The sequence below is a fragment of the Pseudophryne corroboree genome, chromosome 2 (genome assembly GCF_028390025.1).
Source record: "Pseudophryne corroboree isolate aPseCor3 chromosome 2, aPseCor3.hap2, whole genome shotgun sequence".
In the NCBI taxonomy this organism is placed as follows: Eukaryota; Metazoa; Chordata; class Amphibia; order Anura; family Myobatrachidae; genus Pseudophryne; species Pseudophryne corroboree.
In genome coordinates, this window is record NC_086445.1 from 814,703,657 (window position 1) to 814,724,542 (window position 20,886).

General features: G+C 43.2%; 1 protein-coding gene across 1 annotated transcript in view; it reads left to right on the forward strand.

Moving 5' to 3' along the window:
• LOC135049799 (EF-hand calcium-binding domain-containing protein 4B-like) overlaps window positions 1-20,886 on the forward strand; it is a 227,427-nt gene that overhangs the window by 134,425 nt on the left and 72,116 nt on the right. The window contains exon 10 of the mRNA XM_063955674.1: window positions 9,028-9,119. Coding sequence (XP_063811744.1) covers window positions 9,028-9,119 — 92 coding nt within the window. The remainder of the gene's footprint in view (window positions 1-9,027; window positions 9,120-20,886) is intronic.

Sequence of the window (20,886 nt, forward strand, 5' to 3'; positions counted from 1 at the left end):
ACATAATGCCACAGTAGAGTGCCTTATTCGCATTATGCCACACACTAGTGTTCCTTATTCATATTATGTTACACAGTAGTGCCACTTATCACATTATGCCGCAAAGTAATCCGCCTCATTCACATTATGCTACAGTAGAGCCCCTTATTCACACTGTGTCACACAGTAGTGTCCGTTATTCACATTATGCTACACAGTAGTTCACTTCACTGCGTTAGACTCCGCCCCTTAAATACCCGCAAATCGTGGCACTGCCCTGCCCTTCTGCTGAGAGCTGGCCAGGCTGAAGCAAAGTTTGCTGCAATGTGGGGGACCCTTTGCTGCATTCCCCGCAGCTGCAGCCTGTGGGGGTGCTATTGTTGGGGGCTGTTATGTCCGACGGCTGGGGGTATAGTGGGAGCAGCGGGCATTGGAAGCAGCCCAGGACCCATAGCAGCTGCACCCCCTGTAACCATGATAGTTACATCACGGGTAGTGCCCCTTATTCACATTGTGCCACACAGTACAGCCACTAATTTACATTATGACCACAGTTAACTTAGCCAAACAAGGTAGACACACACAAAGGGGTAAAACAAATTATTGAGTATTTAGGTAAACTTGAGGAATTTGCAATAATGTGGAAATTACAGTTTAATGCCTCAAAAAATGGCAAAATCATGCACTTGTGTCTCAAAAACTCAAAGGCTATATATAGTATTAATGGCACTGTAATGATAACTACTGAGGAGAAAAGAGATCTAGGAGTCACTGGGGTATATTTACTAACATTCGTAATTCTCCCGATTTGGTGGGAGAATAATCACGAATGACATCGAAAGTGTAAAACTGCAACTTTTTGAATTTATTACGACTAATTTACTAAGCTGCCGTATTCTGCATTTTCGGGTTTTCCGATGTCGATGTCATTCGTTTTTTTAGGCAGTGTTTTACGTGAGTGACTTGTAAAACACTGCCGACTTTAATACAATGAATATCGGCCGGATCTGAGAGATCCGTGCTGGGCTTCATTGTGCACTTTGTTTAAAAAAAATAAATAAAGTTTAAATGTAAAAAAAAAAATTGCGTGGGGTCCCCCCTCCTAAGGCAAACCAGCCTCGGGCTCTTTGAGCCGATCCTGGTTGCAGAAATATGGGGAAAAAATGGACAGGGGTTCCCCCATATTTAAGCAACCAGCATCGGGCTCTGCGCCTGGTCCTGGTTCCAAAAATACGGGGGACAAAAAGAGTAGGGGTCCCCCGTATTTTTGAAACCAGCACCGGGCTCCACTAGCTGGACAGATAATGCCACAGCCGGGGGTCACTTTTATACAGTGCCTTGCGGCCGTGGCATCAAATATCCCACTAGTCACCCCTGGCCGGGGTACCCTGGGGGAGTGGGGACCCCTTCAATCAAGGGGTCCCCCCCCCCCAGCCACCCAAGGGCCAGGGGTGAAGCCCGAGGCTGTGTCCCCCCCCCATCCAATAGGCTGCGGATGGGGGGCTGATAGCCTTTGTTGAAAAGTGATTGATATTGTTTTTAGTAGCAGTACTACAAGGCCCAGCAAGCCTCCCCTGCAAGCTGGTATTTGGAGAACCACAAGTACCAGCATGCGGCGGAAAAACGGGCCCGCTGGTACCTGTAGTACTACTACTAAAAAAATACCCCAAAAAAGACATTACACACACACCTTGAAAGTATAACTTTAATACATACATACACACCACCATATACACATACTTACCTTATGTTCACACGAGGGTCGGTCCTCTTCTCCAGTAGAATCCATGGTGTACCTGTAGAAAAAATTATACTCACATAATCCAGTGTTTTCGGCTCCTCGGTAAATCCTTTTGTAATCCACGTACTTGAAAAAATAAAGAAACGGGACACCCGACCACGAACTGAGAGGGGACCCATGTTTTCACATGGGCCCCCTTTCCCCGAATGCCAGAAACCCACTCTGACTGATGTCTAAGTGGGTTTCTTCAGCCAATCAGGGAGCGCCACGTTGTAGCACCCTCCTGATCGGCTGTGTGCTCCTGTACTGTATGACAGGCGGAACACGGCAGTGTTACAATGTAGCGCCTATGCGCTCCATTGTAACCAATGGTGGGAACTTTCAGGTCAGCGGTTGACCGAAAGTGACCTCACCGCTGACCTGAAAGTTCCCACCATTGGTTACAATGGAGCGCATAGGCGCTACATTGTAACACTGCCGTGTTCCGCCTGTCATACAGTACAGGAGCACACAGCCGATCAGGAGGGTGCTACAACGTGGCGCTCCCTGATTGGCTGAAGAAACCCACTTAGACATCAGTCAGAGTGGGTTTCTGGCATTCGGGGAAAGGGGGCCCATGTGAAAACATGGGTCCCCTTTCAGTTCGTGGTCGGGTGTCCCGTTTTTTTATTTTTTCAAGTACGTGGATTACAAAAGGATTTACCGAGGAGCCGAAAACACTGGATTATGTGAGTATAATTTTTTGCTACAGGTACACCATGGATTCTACTGGAGAAGAGGACCGACCCTCGTGTGAACATAAGGTAAGTATGTGTATATGGAGGTGTGGATGGATGTATTAAAGTTATACTTTCAAGGTGTGTGTGTAATGTCTTTTTTGGGGTATTTTTTAGTAGTAGTACTACAGGTACCAGCGGGCCCATTTTTCCGCCGCATGCTGGTACTTGTGGTTCTCCAAGTACCAGCTTGCGGGGGAGGCTTGCTGGGCCTTGTAGTACTGCTACTAAAAACAATATCAATCACTTTTCAACAAAGGCTATCAGCCCCCCATCCGCAGCCTATTGGATGGGGGGGACAGCCTCGGGCTTCACCCCTGGCCCTTGGGTGGCTGGGGGGGGGGACCCCTTGATTGAAGGGGTCCCCACTCCCCCAGGGTACCCCGGCCAGGGGTGACTAGTTGGATATTTGATGCCACGGCCGCAAGGCACTGTATAAAAGTGACCCCCGGCTGTGGCATTATCTGTCCAGCTAGTGGAGCCCGGTGCTGGTTTCAAAAATACGGGGGACCCCTACTCTTTTTGTCCCCCGTATTTTTGGAACCAGGACCAGGCGCAGAGCCTGATGCTGGTTGCTTAAATATGGGGGAACCCCTGTCCATTTTTTTCCCATATTTCTGCAACCAGGATCTGCTCAAAGAGCCCGAGGCTGGTTTGCCTTAGGAGGGGAGACCCCATGCAATTTTTTTTCTGTAAATTTAGAACATTTCACCCCCTTTCCCACTGAAAAACATGCACGGATCTCATGGATCCGTGCATGCCTATACAAACACGGGATAAAAAAGCAGGTCTGTTTTTTTTTTTTAGCATTTTTTCACGATTTGTATTTTATCACGGCAGTGTTTGGCTATTGTCGGCAGTGTTTGTGTTTTGCACTTTTTAGTAAATTCCCGATTTCTAGCAAATTGCAGGCGTATTTGACCGATGGTGTATTGATTCGTGATTTTTTCCTAGGACTTCCAAAATATTACGAATGCCCTCATCACTGCCGTGATTTTTGCTTAGTAAATTACCGAGATGACACTTTGATGAAAAAACGGCATCTCGGTCAAAATCGGGACCTTAGTAAATATACCCCACTGTTTCAGGTGTAAGCAATGTAATGAGAGGCAAATCAGATGCTTGGTTGCATAGGGAGAGGAATCAGCAGCAGAATAAAATAAGTAATAATGCCAGGTCATTGGCACGGCCCCATCTAGAGTACAGTGTACAGTTCTTCAAATGTAGAGAACTATTAGAGCACAAGGACATGCACTGAAACTAGAGGGGGGAAGGTTTAGGGGAAATTTGAGGGAAGATTACTTAACAGAAAGTTTAGTGGATGAGTGGAATAGCCTCCCATTAGAGGTGGTAAAGACTAAGACAGTAGAGCAGAATATCTTTACAAAGAGCTAAGGCTCAAATAGGGTTGAGATTTCCAAAAGATTAAAATGGGTGGGCCAAGTGGTTCTTATATGCTGTCAAATTCTATATTTATATGATCACTGGCACTGTGAAGTTAGCAGGGCTTGTTTCAGTGCTGCACTCAGAGCACACCCTGCGCCCATTGCATTAATGGGTCTATTCATGTAGCAGAGAAAAGTCCTGTTTTCCGGAGAACAGGGCTTTTCTCTGCTTTGGGTTATTCACAGAGCGAGTTACCATGGAGAAGTTACTGACTACCTGACTTCTCCAGTTGCGCCCCCGCTCCGTGCCTGAGTCTCATCATCATACTTCTGTATGGTGAGTGCGATTCATGAAGGAATGGAAAGCTCTGTTTTCCGCTTCTCCATGGAGTTCAGATTCACCATATCAGGACAGTGTAATCTGAACTTTGGTGCAGAAACAGCAGGGAAGCTCTCTGTCCGGCACCCAGCGCTATCTCCACCACCTTGACCTCCCAGCAGTCTCTGCAGCACAGCTGTTGGCGCATGCATAGAAGGGACCTGCCGGATGACTCCACTCTGCGCAGAGGGGACATCACTGCCAGAGCCCTGGATACCGGATCACATCGCCGGAAAGGTGAGTATACATGAATTGCTACTTACCAAAGCTATATACAGCATTGAACTGATGCAATGTATGTAACACTTCATTTTTTCATTTTGTACATGAATAGACCCTTAGTCACCTTGCAGTTGCCGCTGAATACATCTCCCGAAAAATGACGCTGGCGATATGCACATGCACAGTAATAGTGCCATTTTCCTAGAGATTAGTCCATGCACAGAAGGCTCTGGCACATTGCTATAGTCTACACTGCACATGAGTCAGCATGAGGAAAGGGGGGCACTCTAAGACTGCACACAATCCCCTCCTCTCATAAGACACCCCTGACTGGGATGGAAAATCAGCCCGGGAAATTCATGGAAGCAGCCCTAATAGGTGCGTGGTCTGATGAGGGGGTGGGGTCTGTTGAGGGGGGCGAGATCCCTCCTTATAAGGCCTGAACTGCAGCCTTCCTTGTCTATGCATATTTTGCTGCAGTTGTTTCGGAGCCTAGGGCAGATTGGGAACTAAATGTAGCCCGACATGGGCAGCACAAGAGATATAACATACCGTGTAGCCATGGCAGCATCACTGGATGGCAGAGTTACTGTACTGTAGAGATGGAATAACAGCATGAATGGGGGCAATGCAGTGTACAGAGTGCGGAGGGCTGCCTGTCATGTGGAGGGTGGGGCCACATGACAACACACAAAAAAGGCTTCACAGACACGTCAGTCTACCAGGAATCTTTCCGGTGAGCCCTATGGCCAATCCACCCCTGCATGTATACAGTAAATACAATTTTTGCATTGTTGTGGCTAGTGCATGATTTTTTTTGTTCTGGAGTGTCATTAAAAGGAGTCCTTTAGCAGAATTTCACATAAAGCTTGAAAACAGATGTAGCCATTCCCATGATTATCTACAGGTGGACACTTGTGTAATAGTTTGGTTGTCCTCTCTAGAAGGATTTACAATCCGCTTCTAGCTATAACTTATCAAGTGCATTGTATAAAATGATAGCAGAAGCTGATCCATTGCTAAGGTCAAATACGTGTGATACAACAGGCCAAACATTGTTAACACTAGTTGTGCAGAATACAAAGAGTACAATTTGCATGTACATCGTTTAGGAAAGTTAGGAGGAAATGCAATAGTGTGTGAGAATCAGAAAGTGAGAGTTTGGGAAGAGTTCTCCTGTTTTTTTAAAAGTGGCAATCATTTACATGGTAAAGCCAGGTTGCTTTTGCCATGTAAATTATTTCCACTTTTAAAAAAGGAAGAACTCTCCCAAAATCTCTCACTTTCTGATTCTCACACCCTATTACATTTCCCCCTTAATGTCTGAAATTTACATAATAATTGTAACAGATCTGTTCTGTCTCCACAATGCACATGCAGTGGACAGGGCTGCCATCAGAAATTGCGTGGCTGGGGACTGACAAAATAGGCAGGGCCCCCCCCCCCACTGTAGAATAGCACCCGTTAACACGTGTGTGTATTATATATACACACACACACACACACACACACACACGCGCGCACGCATACATACATGTGCGCTGTCCGTAGGGCCTGGGTTGCTGATACCTCTGCCTGCCCGCCTCCATCCCCACTGTTCTGCTACTTTCCTCCGTCCTCCTGCTGCTGTATTGAAAACGTCCGTCCCAAAGTGGCCGCCGCCACAGAGAAGACAGTTATTCAAGATACTAGAGGGCTCCTCTAGTATCTTGAATAACTGTCTCCTCTGTGGCGGCGGCCAGTTTGGGAGGGTAGTTTTCAATACAGAGCTGCTGTAGGGTCGGAGGACAGCGGCAGAACAGCGGGGACGACAGCGGAACGGCGGCGGGCAGGCAGGTGGCTGCATGAGCATCCCGGGTCCTCCTCTCTCTGTCGGAGAGGCTGGGCCCGGGACAGCTGTGCCCCCAGCACCCCCTTGATGGCGGCCCTGGCAGTGGAAGCCTGGGTGCATGCCCCAATGGCTCTCTTTCTGAGGGAGAGGGGACTGGCCGTCACAGTAAGTATACTGTGACGGCCAGTAACTATATTGTGACAAAGCTGCGGAGGGGGTGGGATCAGGGTACAACAAAGTCAGAGAATTCCTGCTACACTGGCGCAAATGGAAGCAGCCTTGGACTGGGTTCCCTCCCCGGAATGTCACCACATTCCCATATAAATTGTACAAACACAAGATTTAAGGAACCCGATCCTGGGTGCTATACAAGACAATATAAAATATTATAAACTGTTATGCAAGATATTCACACCACGTTCCTTTCAGAATAATGTAAATCGAATGTTTCTCTCCTTGCTTTTCTCTCTCAAACGTCCCCGGGGAGTGGGGTTTGAAGCCAAGTGATGCGATGAACATAAAAAATACAAAACATACAAATGTGTAGCTCAGTCTATAGAATGTGAAGCTTTGTGATATACTATAAGAAAGTAATGTGGTGAGAATGTAACTCACAAATATATTGATATTAAAAAGTGGTATGAAACGTTCATATTTTCTTTAAAAATAAAGTGATGTTGTGATTAATAATGAGTTTCTCGTGAAGGCGTACCCCACTCCCTATGATGTGTAGAAAGGAGTAAGCTCATAAAGGTATCTTTAACTTCCAAGGAGCTTCATAGAGGGATAAGCATAGTGAAATAGACGATATAAAGCACATCAGGGTATCTTTTAATTCGACCAGTCAGAAAATTCCATTTACAAACTGTCCTATTTCCACTCCAAGTTGTTGATGTCGTATGCATAAAAGACAAAATAACACACCAATGTGTAGGACAGTGTAACCTTTTCACATAGAGAGGGCTGTCATTCAATGAATGCTAATAACACCCGAATACACACTTTAACCACGGGGGATTACTAAGTGATGAATGGTAAGTATATGGGCGTACCCCACTCACTCTCCCTGGAAGTAATAGTCGACGTATCAAGGTATCTTTGGTATATAGTAGATTTCAAAAGCAAGCGTACCACACTCATGATTCAATTGGAGGGTTTCAAAGTATGTAAAGGTATCTTTTCGTTTGACGTGGATTCAGGGGATGTCCCAGTCCCAATCAGCAAATAATGAAGATATCCACGAGGTCATATACAGTCCAGAAATTTTTTTTATTCCCAACAAGACCAAAAGTTTTTCCATACAATGGCCACAAAAATTAAATCACAATAAAAATACAATAAAAAATGCACTGGTTTGCAAGAAGACAAGTTGACCAAGGTATTTTTCAGTTCCTTCAAAAGCATTAAAAAATGACTGGAATAAGTGTGGACAGCCGATTTTACTTACCACCTTCGGAAAAGGTATGCTGCACCAGAATCTTCATTTTTTAATGTCTTGTATAGCGCCAAGGATCGGGTTCCTCCCAAAATCTTGTGTTTGGGGTGGGATCAGGATTGAGCCATTACAGAGCGTGGGGAGGGGGATGTAAAGAGCAGAGAAGGGGTGGGGATGTAAGGTCAAGTGTGTGTGTGTGTGGGGGGTGGGAGGGGCTGGAGACTGAGGGGACCCAGAATTAGTTGGATTTGCTATACTAGTTAACAAGGGCGTAGCTAACATTGGCAGTGCAGCTGCTATGTAGCCCAGAGCTGAGAGGGGCCTACCTTCCCTGTCAAAGTTACATGTGTTATATACATTTTCGCCATTGAGTGGTACGTAGGGGTCCTTCAAACTTTTTCCTTGGGGCCTGCATTATATCTAGGTATGCCCTTGGACCTGCTCATTGTTGTGTGGTATATAATGAACTGGAGGGCATTTTAATGTTATATAATGTGAACCGGGACACTGTAATGAGGCACAATATGAACAGGGAGCAATATATATTATAATTTGAATTGGGGATACTGTGCGGCATAATGTGTAGGGGCAGCTCTGAAATGTAACATACGGTGAACTTAAGCACTACTGCGATTCATAAAAGAAACTAGGGCACTATTATGGGGCATAACATTAAATAAGGCTCTACTATGGTTCAGAAAATGAACTAGGGCACTATTATAGTTATAGGGCATAAAATTAACAACTGCTGCAGAGAAGTGTCTCTCTAGAAGCATTAGGACAGGGGCCCCTTCAAAATGTTGCTATGGGGCCCACAAAGTTCTGGCTACACCCCTGCTAATTAGTAAAATAATTAGTAAGAAACTTCATCTTGTAACGATATAAAATAGGTTTAAATTATGAAAAATTGTTTCAAATTATTAGTACATTTATTAGTAAATTAGTACTGACATCAACAGATGAGGAAGAGAGAATATAGTATTCCAAAAATCTTAATGTAGTGAGCGATGAAAAGTATGGACATGTAATATGGAAATATAGATGTCTATATCAGAGAAGATTTCAGGGGTTATTGTGGGAAGATATAACAAGTGTTCCATTTAAACTAGTGTATGTTACATATTTCTCATAGTAATTTATTGAGGACACCACTTTGAAGGGCTACATATGAGAAACTGCTGTTCAGTGCAACCCTTCACATTTGCTTTACATAATTATTGTTTTATTTGACAGACATTTTAATTAACTTCAAAATATTGATAATTTATGCTCAATACAGTTCTACCAGATTTTCTTTCAGGACTCCACTCAGAAAGAAAGAAATAATGAAGGTGAGACTGAAGAGAGCCAACCTCAGGAATCTGCAGAACAGTAAGTGTGACATATTATCTTTAGTATAATCTAAACAAGTCACATCAATAAAGTTCCAGCTTAGAGTGGCTTCTCTCAGACTCGCCTTTGATGTCTGAAGAGAACATAGGCTGCACTGCTTTATAATACACATAATTGCTTTTGAAGATTGCCGGCAAAATAGAGGAAACAAATAATTTTGGTTTCATGAAGTTCATATCCCTTTTACTGTAAGTTGGACTGCACCTTAACATAATGTAGTTAAGGTCAAAGGTAAACACAGAAACCTGCTTTGCAATAATATTACACTAGAAAATAATAATACAAATAATAATTATTTAGAAGTCACGTTGTTAGGGGTTTTATTTTTAGCATGAGCAGGATATGAGTAATATACACCAGCAGCAAGTTACAATTTGTTTTTGAAAGGTAAAAACAAGTGGGTGACATAAGTGTGAAGGGAGCCTCTTAGACAGTAATAGATTTTAACAAATTCTGAGGCAATCTGAAGTGCACATCTTCTGTGGGGAATAAGTCATTTGTAAAATACAAATTAGTGATGTGCATCGTTGTGGGGCATTGCAGAGATGCAAAGTTCTAGATACAGTATACAATATTTGAGTTCCACTTTTGCTTAGACATTCCGCACTGGTGGGCTTATGCTGAGTTGGATGTAAGTGCAAAATCCAACCCAAAAAAAGACCTATTTCTCTTAGCTTCAAGAGCTGGCTCTGTTAAAAGATGAATATTGAATACAGCTCAGCAAAGGTAGGATATGCATATGCTCCTCCTTTGCTTCTGGAGAGAACAGGAGTACAGTATATGTGTGGAATGCATACTGTTTGTGGATTGCATTATTGCTAATCACTTGTTGTACAGGAAGTTTTTGTTACACAGGAAGTGCTGCTGAAGCCATTGTTCAGTATGACTTGCATGTAGTAAAGACACACTTTTGCAGCTCTCCAGAGTCTTGTGGTGATTTGCACACAGACCAGTTTACAGTGCGCGCCTGCTTTACGCCACGAAGTTTAGCGTCACAGTACTTGCAATATATGCTAAATTTACAGAACATAATTAAGGCATACCTCCCGCCAGTCACAATTTTCGCAGTTGGGAGGCCACCTGTCACTCGCAGCTCTGCAGTGAATAGATTCTGTGTGCATGTGCACAGCGTCTATTCACGGGAAACAGATGGACTGGGGACATGCCAGCAGCTCATGATGCGCTGGACATGCCCCCAAGATGATGGAAAACGGGAGCGTGGTTAGCGAGAGAGACATTCCCACGAAGCCATGCCCTCTTTTTCTGAGGCCATGCCCCTTTTCAGGAGTAGACCCAACTCTGTGTTTCAAGATGTTAGGAAGTATGATTAAAGCACAATATAGTACATGTCTGGACAGTGTTATTAATAGTCGCTTTTACCAGTGACAGTATCATAAGGTGAATGTTCCCATAAAATTGAGCAATCTGAAAAAAAAAAGAGGATTTAAAAGCATAATAGAAACATAGAAACATAGAAACATAGAATTTGTCGGCAGATAAGAACCACTTGGCCCATCTAGTCTGCCCCTTTTTTTTTTTTTATATATTATTTTTTTTTATCACTAACCTTATTTGATCCTTATTTCTTTGTAAGGATATCCTTATGTCTATTCCATGCATGTTTAAATTGCTCTACTGTCTTAGCCTCTACCACCTCTGATGGGAGGCTATTCCACTTGTCCACTACCCTTTCTGTGAAATAATTTTTCCGCAAATTTCCCCTGAACCTCCCCCCCTCCAGTCTCAGTGCATGTCCTCGTGTCCTATTGCTTCTCTTCATTTGGAGAATGTTTCCCTCCTGGACTTTGTTAAAACCCTTCATATATTTGAAAGTTTCTATCATGTCCCCCCTTTCTCTTCTCTGCTCCAAACTATACATATTGAGATTTCTTAGTCTTTCTGGGTATGTTTTGTGATGTAGGCCATGCACCATTTTAGTTGCCCTCCTTTGTACAGTTTCTAATGTATTAATATCCTTTTGAAGATATGGCCTCCAGAACTGAATACAGTATTCTAGATGAGGCCGTACCAATGACCTATACAGTGGCATTATTACTTCTTTCTTTCTGCTGCTGATTCCTCTCCCAATGCAGCCAAGCATCTGACTAGCCTTCCTCATTGCCTTGTTACATTGCTTACCTGCCTTTAAGTCATCTGAAATAGTGACTCCTAGATCCCTTTCCTCCTCAGTAGTTTCCAGTATAGTGCCATTAATACTGTATTTAGCTTTAGGATTTTTGAGACCCAAGTGCATGATTTTGCATTTTTTGGCATTAAACTGTAATTGCCAGACTCTTGACCATTCCTCTAGTCTACCTAGATCCTCAATCATTTGTTTTACCCCACCTGGTGTGTCTACCCTGTTGCATACCTTTTGTGTCATCTGCAAAAAGGCATACTTTCCCTTTAATCCCATTTGCAATGTCACCAATAAAGATATTGAAAAGCACTGGTCCAAGTACAGATCCCTGGGGTACTCCACTGGTAACATTTCCCTCCTGTGAATGCACTCCATTTACCACAACTCTCTGTTTTCTATCCTTCAACCAAGATCTTATCCATTCAATAATCCTAATATCCAATCCCAAACTTTCAAGTTTATTTAGCAGTCTGCGATGTGGAACTGTGTCAAAAGCCTTACTAAAGTCAAGATAAGCTATATCCATGGCTCCACCTTTATCCATCACTTTAGTCACACAATCAAAAAAGTCAATAAGATTTGTTTGACATGATCTTCCCCCAGTGAATCCATGCTGTTTGGGATCCAGTAAATTGCCGGATTTGAGATGATCTACAACTCTTTCTTTTAAGAGTGTTTCCATCAATTTCCCTACTACTGATGTAAGACTCACTGGTCTGTAGTTGTTTGCCTCTTCCTTGCTTCCACTTTTGTGCAGTGGGACTACGTTTGCTCTTTTCCAGTCCCCTGGAATTTCTCCTGTAGCTAATGACTGGTTGAATAATTCTGTCAATGGTGCTACCAGCACCTCTTTAAGTTCTTTTAGTATCCTTGGATGTATATAATATAATGAGGATTCCAGCATTGAGTGCTTCATTGATATTCTGCTGGTTAGTGCAATCCTGAAGTTCCTGACAAAACAGAAATTTGAGAGGTTCTGAATCAGTATTTAGTACAAAACTTTCATTGCTACTAAGAAAGATGTAGAAAAATAACTGAATTATTATACATTAGTTTGACTTTTCTGAATTGTTCCTGTTGCAGATTCTGAAATGATGTAATTGCACATACACTCAGTCATATTAGCCAAATAGTGTGGTGAAACATTTACTTCTGTTAAATCACACTGATACATGTCACAGATGGAATCACAAAATGTCACTCTTTATAGTTACATGATGCCTGTTTATCACGCACGCACACACACAAAAACCCTGGCAGTAGAAATACTGATGCCAGAATCTCAACACTGCTCAGAATGTCAGCGTTTGAGATCACAATTCTGGCACCGGCGTCCCAACAGACAGAATCCTGTGTGGCATATATAACACTTTTAGGTGTCCCCAGGGACCTAAATACCTCTGCTCCATACCACATTTGGATTATAGTATGTAATTCAGGTTGCAGCTCAGGCCAAACTCCTGCAGGCTTAGAATAATGGTTGTCAACTTTGTTTAGTAGTATACCTGTGACATTCAGGGGTATTTAAAAAATTCTGTAATGGCGGAATGGGGCGAGACTTCCAAGTGATAATTAAATACATAGGGAAAGCAGTATCTTAGGGACCTATAACCCATGCATCACATGAAGACCCAAATCAGAGGTTCACAAACGTGGTCCACAAGGCACCGCAACGGTCCAGGTTTTAAGTATATCCATGGCTCAGCACAGATGGTAAATTGACTGAGGTACTGATTAACTAATGTGGCCAAGCATGGATATATACTTAAAACCTGGAACATTGGGGTGCCCTGAGGAATGCGTTTGAGAACCTCTGCCTTAATAGCAAAATATTAAAAGTCTATCCCTCTATCCCTGTACAAGAAAGCATATGTGGACTATACATTTAATGTAAATATTATATTTTTCATACAATGTAAAATGTGAGAAATATATATGTACAATTCATTTTATTCTTGTGTAATTTTTTTTTTTAAATCTTGCTTTCAGCACATGTATTACTTTTATATATACTGTAGCAGTACCAAACAGTTTCTCCAATAGTAATTCTATTAGTTTCAAATTAATATAATTTTCACATGTTGGGGTACAAAGAATGTAGATGGTCGTAGAGGAACATTGATGGTGCTGCAGTGTCATTTGTCCTACCATCAAAGCTGTAGATAATAAGATCCTCCTAGGAGCAGAAATACAGATCTAAGGTCCTTATTCAGGCATACTGAACTATTTATGCCCAATGCACATGTGCAGGAGCCATACTGCGCATGTTCAGGAGCACCTCACTTATGCGAACGCCTCTGACTGACAGGCAGAGGCGTTTTCGTGGAGCGGTCTAGGGTGTCAAGCGGCATTGCGGTGGCATCGACTTGGCGTTGCAGGGGCGTGCCATCAGAAACAGCGAGACTGCAGAGGCAGGCACTCACAATTTAGCGATGCGATCGCAATTGAATTGTGATCGCATCACTGCTGGGCATTTGTATGTTTAGCGGCCTCCAGCATGCGATTGCCAGCAGTTGCAGTTTTGCTAAAATAGCAAAACTGCAACTGAAGCTTAATAAGGTCCTAAGCATTAAATACAGTGCGGCTTTACTGGAATTGTTAGAGTGTAATTAATTGTTTCACATTGAGCAAAATCGTTGGCCCGTTTTCCTGATATCAGATGAATTATACACTTGTATAAGTGTGTATGTGTGCCGATGCAGGAGAGTTCTCATCAAACTGTAGGAGTAAGTCCTGGGTTGCGCAGACACTGCACACACTGGATTTTTGCCGCTCGGCGTACACATACGATCGCACACATGCACGACGAATTTACACTCCCCCTTGGGCGGCAACTATCTGAACGCTGGACAACAAACTTAGCAGCCCAGCGATCAGGTCTGAATTAGGGCCCTTTACTCTTTGTTCTCCTTAAGTGCTAAAGTGTGGGGACACATTCTTGGGGAACAGTTTCCCTCCAGAGTGTGAAAGCGGCAGATAATATATTATATTCCCTTGAAGTATACACAAAACTGTGCTCTAAGCAGTCAGCTTGTGGCAGAGGCGTCACCGGGTGCAGTGACACCCGGTGCGCACCCTTGATATGCCAGCGCGCCGGAAGCACACTCGGGCAAAAAGGGGGCATGGTCACAACGAAAGGGGATGTGGTCTCATGGGTCGTCACTCCGTGGGCCTGCCGCGTATCTCCGGAGATGCAGGGCTTTACTGGGCTGCCCCCGGAGACTGTCTGCAGCGCTGTCGGCTCCTCTTCTATGACAGGAACCGGGTGCTGTAGCTGAATTTCACACTGCAGCACTTGGCTCATGTCATTGCTCCTGTCTAGGCGTCACACCCGGGTGCGGGCTGCACCCCCTGCACCCACCTTGTGACGCCACTGGCTTATGGATGGAGCTCTCTGTTTCCCTCTAAAACCTCCACAGCCATATAACGACTAATTTGCCATGTACCCACACTATGGCAGAACACAGTGAGTTTCTCTTCCCACTACCTATGGCACAGTTGAACTATATAAATGCTATTGGGCAAAAAATTAGCTATACTTACATAGATTGGTACTTCATTACATGACTAAACTACTGATCTGTGCAAGATTTTTTTGCAGGTCATTAATAGCAGAACCCACAAATACACTTTTTAGGTTAACAAAATATTCAATGCTAATTTACATGATAATTCTGATTTAGGGATCAGTGCTATTCATACATCAATAATATATCCACACCACATATCATGCACCTAAGGCACGTCATGCATCACACAACACAGTTGTGCACCGCACGTGCATCTTATTTGCAGCAAGGTTGTGACAAGAGTACAGTGCACTAGCGCCTTAACACTATGTTTGGCTTGGTGTGCAGCATTGGGAAAAAGGTGAAAGACACAAATGACGCCTGATGTTATAATTCTAGTACTGAAAATAAAATGTAAGTGGAGGAGTTAAAGGTATACGGCTAACAATCTGTACTGTAGTGACACTATAGATATCTATATATCTATAGTGTCACTACAGTACAGATTGTTAGCCGTATACCTTTAACTCCTCCACTTACATTTTATTTTGAATATATGAGTATATTTGCAAAGCTGTAACTTCCTCTCTACATGAAGCAAGAATATAATGGTTAAATGAAAGGAAATCCCCCTTAACCTTTAGAGAAGCCTACTGATACCTATTCCCAGGAAAATTAGAGATTTAATGAGTGAGGAAGTTTCCAGCCATCACTGGAAAAATAAATATTTTTCTACCAATTACAGAAATAAAACTTCCTCAAACTCTAATTTTAGGACCTGACTGTAATGGAAATAGTAAATAGTAAAATATAAGCACAGCGTACAGTGACCTCACACTGTTCATTCTCAAAATGTCATCTAAATCATTAAAATAAAATTAAATAAAACAAATGTTCCCTCAAACAATTTTGTGTCCAAAAAAAGTAAATTAGGATAGTAACTCTACTGACACTATGTTATTGTTCCTCCCTCATCATTTACAACTTTGCCACCTACTGCAAAGGTCAGAGTAACAGGATCCATCAAAACATCCTCTTCTCTCTTCTACCCACCTAAGTTCTCTCTCTCACTTTAATGAAAGTGAGATACAGAAATGCAGCTGCCAGGCTATTAACCAACCAGCCCTTTTCAAGCCACATAACACCCATTCTCTACTCCCTTCACTGGCTGCCTGTAAGATGGAGAATCATTTTCAAAACTGGTTTACTGACTTTCAAACTGTACGGAGAAAACAACACCAAAAAAACTGCAAAAACTCACGTCGACCTTCTGTCATGTCAACCTACTTACTGTCGACCAATAGTGGTCAACCTAGAAACTGTCGACCTAAGTGTGGTCGACCTTGTATACCACACCCGTTTAGGAATACACAATATAGTTATAGGACAGCTCTAAGACCTAGTAAACCAGACATTTGTGATTGATAGGTCCATCCATGAAGACATGGTTGGCCATCCAGCCAAGTCTCCTGTTTCTGACCTCTGGCCACTACTAGCATGCACATATACATACACACTAATGTTAATTTTGCTAGTGCCAATTTAGCTACCAGTATATTATTGGAGTGTGTGAGAAAAATGGAACACCTGGAGAAAACACACACAAACATGGGAGAACATACAAACTCCATGCAGGTAGGTCATGATTGCGAATTGTAAAAGTAGAGTGATCACTGATCTAATCAGTTTCAGTTTCTAAATCCCGGGACTCTACTGCAGTCCGCAATACTTTTACAATGGTTTATGCCATCTGAAGATGGCATTAGTTGCTGGGGCCAAGCTTCAGAATTCTTTGCATTACGGGGCTTGGTAAATCTGACAGCATAGCAGCCTCCATTGAAACTAGAGATGAGCGGGTTCGGTTCTCGGAGAACTGAACCCTACCGGACTTAATCATTCGAGTCCAGATCCGAGTCAGGCTAGGGTTTTCCCACCTAACTCGGAAACCAGAATGAGGCAAAATGTCATCATCCCGCTGTCGGATTCTCGCTGGGTTTGGATTCCATATAAGGAGCCGTGCGTCCCCGCCATTTTCACTCTGGCATTGGAGACTGTAGAGAGAGGACATGTCTCCGTTCTCCCAGTGTCTGTGTCTTGTGCTGTATTTGTCCAGTCACAGTGGTTGTGTCCTCTTGCTGCCATATGTCCATTGCTGCTGTGTTGTGCTGCATCAGTTCAGTGGTGGTGTATTGTGCTGCATCAGTCCAGTGGTAGTGTCCTGTGCATCAGCCATCAGTCATTCCAGTGACCAGGCAGTCACAGTGGTTGTGTCCTCTTGCTGCCATATGTCCATTGCTGCTGTATTGCACTGCATCAGTTCAGTGGTGGTGTATTGTGCTGCATCAGTCCAGTGGTAGTGTCCTGTGCATCAGCCATAAGTCATTCCAGTGACCAGGCAGTCACAGTGTTTGTGTCCTCTTGCTGCCATATGTCCATTGCTGCTGTGTTGTGCTGCATCAGTTCAGTGGTGGTGTATTGTGCTGCATCAGTCCAGTGGTAGTGTCCTGTGCATCAGTCATCAGTCATTCCAGTGACCAGGCAGTCACAGTGGTATACGCTGCTGCTATATGTTCACTGCTATAGTATAATAATAATAATAATAATAATATTATTAATTATTATTATTATACTATAGCAGTGAACATATAGCAGCAGCGTATACCACTGTGACTGCCTGGTCACTGGAATGACTGATGGCTGATGCACAGGACACTACCACTGGTCTGATGCAGGACAACACAGCAACACTGTAAGGGACTTGTTGTTGTTATTATTATTATTATTAACAACAACAAGTCCCTTACAGTGTTGCTGTGTTGTCCTGCATCAGACCAGTGGTAGTGTCCTGTGCATCAGCCATCAGTAATTCCTGTGCCGCATATTGTGTTATATAACTCCAGAATGGAGAACAAAAATGCCCAATGTGATAGTAGAGGGCATGTAAACTCCAAAAAGACAAAGTTCAGTAAAAAGACCAAAATTTTTTTTTAATTAGGAAACGGAAACTTGCCAAAATGCCATTTACGACATGGAGTGGCAAGGAACGGCTGAGGCCCTGGCCTATGTTCATGACAAGTGGTTCAGCTTCACATGACGATGGAAGCCCTCATCCTCCCACTAGAAAAATTAAAAGAGTTAAGCTGGAAAAAGCACAGAAAAGAACTGTGCGTTCTGAGATGGTATCACAAATCCCCAAGGAGAGTCCAAGTGTGTCGGTGGTTGCGATGCCTGACCTTCCCAACACTGGACGGGAAGAGCTGGCTCCTTCCACCATTTGCACGCCCCCTGCAAGTGCTGGAAGGAGCACCCACAGTCCAGTTCCTGATATTGAAATTGAAGATGTCACTGTTGAAGTACACCAGGATGAGGATATGGGTGTTGCTGGCGCTGAGGAGGAAGTTGACGATGAGGATTCTGATGGTGATGTGGTTTGTTTAAGTCAGGCACCGGGGAAGACACCTGTTGTCCATGGGATGAAGAAGCCCATTGTGATGCCTGGGCAAAATACCAAAAAAGCCACCTCTTCGATGTGGAATTATTTCTCCACAAATCCGGACAACAGGTGTCAAGCCATTTGTTGCCTCTGTCAATCTGTAATAAATAGGGGTAAGGATGTAACCACCTAGGAACATCCTCCCTTATACGTCACCTGCAGCGCATTCATCATAAGTCAGTGTTAAGTTATGAAACTTTAGGTAAGAGCGTATGCACGTAGTTTACAGGTGGAGCCAAATGGAGAACCCGTTATTTATAAATATGATGTGGTGATCCAAATAATGCTCCTTATTTTGCAATGACGTTTATACTTCTGTCAACTTGAAGTTAATGCTGTACTAGGTCTTATTCTAACATATCTTCTTATTTCAAGTATGATGGGTGAATGTAATACCTACGAGAAGCAGGAACTCGAGACTTTCTGCAAATTCTCCCGTGTTTTTTAAAAAGCGGTAATCATTTGCATGGCAAAACCAACCGGTTATTTCCGTGTAAAAAATTGGCACTTTAAAAAAACATAGGAGAACTCGCACAAAGTCTCACACTTACTGCTTCTCGCAGGGTATTACATCCCCACCATGGACTCCCATTTCTTTATGGTTTTATTTTTCTGATAACCGTAATACAAGTGAAGCAGTAGCAGCAATTATTCTAATACATACAAAGTAAATATTATTTGGGGCAAATGGTTGATTCCTGCTGTCCATTTTGGATGTACAAATGTAACCATGCTCATCTTTACTGCATACTTACTGACTTTTTGGCTGCACTCTCTGGGAGAGAGCAGGCTGGTCGGATCAGCAGGGGGCGGGGAAGGGTAGTGATGAGCAGAGGGTGCGGAGCAGAGGCGGAACGGGGGCGGAGGGCATGGCTAATGTGGCACGTCATTTAAGCCACACACCCGGCTGTGTAATGTTGCTATTACCAGCATTATACTGCAGGGGGCGTGGCTTTGATGACGCAATTCAACTAGAATCGCATCATCGACTGCCCAGACCACCCACTTTACTCATTAAGTGGGCGGCCGGGCAGGGGGAGCATAGAAATCGGGAGACTTGCCTGCTTTTCCTGGGGGCCGGGAGGGTCACCTGATTTTCGGGAGCCTCCCGGCCATTCCGTGAGAGTAGGTAAGTATGCTTTACTGCAATGCATCATGCTGCAACATGGCTTGCTAGATGACATGCCGGGCTGTGACTATTCAGAGTCTGTGATCGCTACACTAATTCCTAATGGAATTAATAGAGCCATTGCAAGCTGCAAATAGTCACAGACCGGCGCCACGATGCAAGATGAGCATGGCTACAGCTGTAGTTTTACAGCTTTACTGACTCTGATGTATATGCTTAAATTCAGTATGATAACAAAGGTACAGTACCTAAACGTCGTCATTTGTAAAATGTAGGATTTATAGCACTGCCTGTTTGTGTAACAACATCATCATTAGCCACCTTACAGTGCCACCTTGTGAGCAAAACTAGTAATACATAAGTTATGGCATTAGTACGTCTCGGAGGTTCATTTTCATCATGCACGCTTACTTGTAAAAACAGGTGCATCTGCATAAGTAGTGCAATATCACAAAATAGCATTTCCACTGTGCCACTGTACTTGTTTAAGTAAGTCTGGCTGTAAAACATTGACACCACTAGCTATATTTATTTACTAAGCAGCAGTTTTATACTGAGTAACATAAATAAAAAAATTGATATTGTACCTAAGTATAATTAATAAATAATTAGCTGATGTGCTCAGTTTCAAATGGGCAAAGGTTTGCTGGGCGGAACATTTTACCCCTTTTCATCCTCTTACGAGGTGAATTTAAAAAAATACCTGCTTAGTGGGTGGCTGCAAATAACTGTCACAGTTTCCAGACCACCAAGCAGGTCACATGTTCCAGGTCACCCAGCAAGTGCACATGTAAAGTTCACCGTCACATTTTCAGGAGCACAACGGTGATGCATTGTAAATGGCAGGCGGATGTTTGGCCATATAACTCTGAAACAAAGCCACCAACAACTCAGATATTTTTCAGCAAATGTACAGACCAAGACCTTTCATTTGGTATATGATGTGCCCTGCTCAGACAACAGCATAATAGAAATATGTTACTCATAAAGGTTGTCCTTCTGCTATTACTATATAGATATTGCTCTCTTAATAAAATGAAACAATACGTTTCTTCCTAATATATTAATAAAACAGTATTTCCTTCACAAGACAATTTTCAATGTTATAGTATCTGCCATCTTATTCAATAAATAATAATTCCCCTCATTATAAGTGTATTGTGATGCTCAAAACAGATGCAGTGGTTCTACGGCAGTGTTGCAGTGGTTTATGTCTAAAACCCATGAAAAACCACCGCAAAACAGCACTAGAGCAGTGCTTTATAAAACTCATCAAAACCACAATAAATTAAGTTTGTCTGCAATGTTGATTGGTTTCAAAACCCCAGCAAAAGCACTGTTTAGTAATTTTACCCACGAAAGTCTTATCTAGATCTTTGATTAAGTCTAAAGCCCCCTACACATTCGGCGATATGCTGCCGAGCTGCCCGACGGCGGATACGGCCGACGGGTGACCCGGCGGCGGGGGGGGAGGT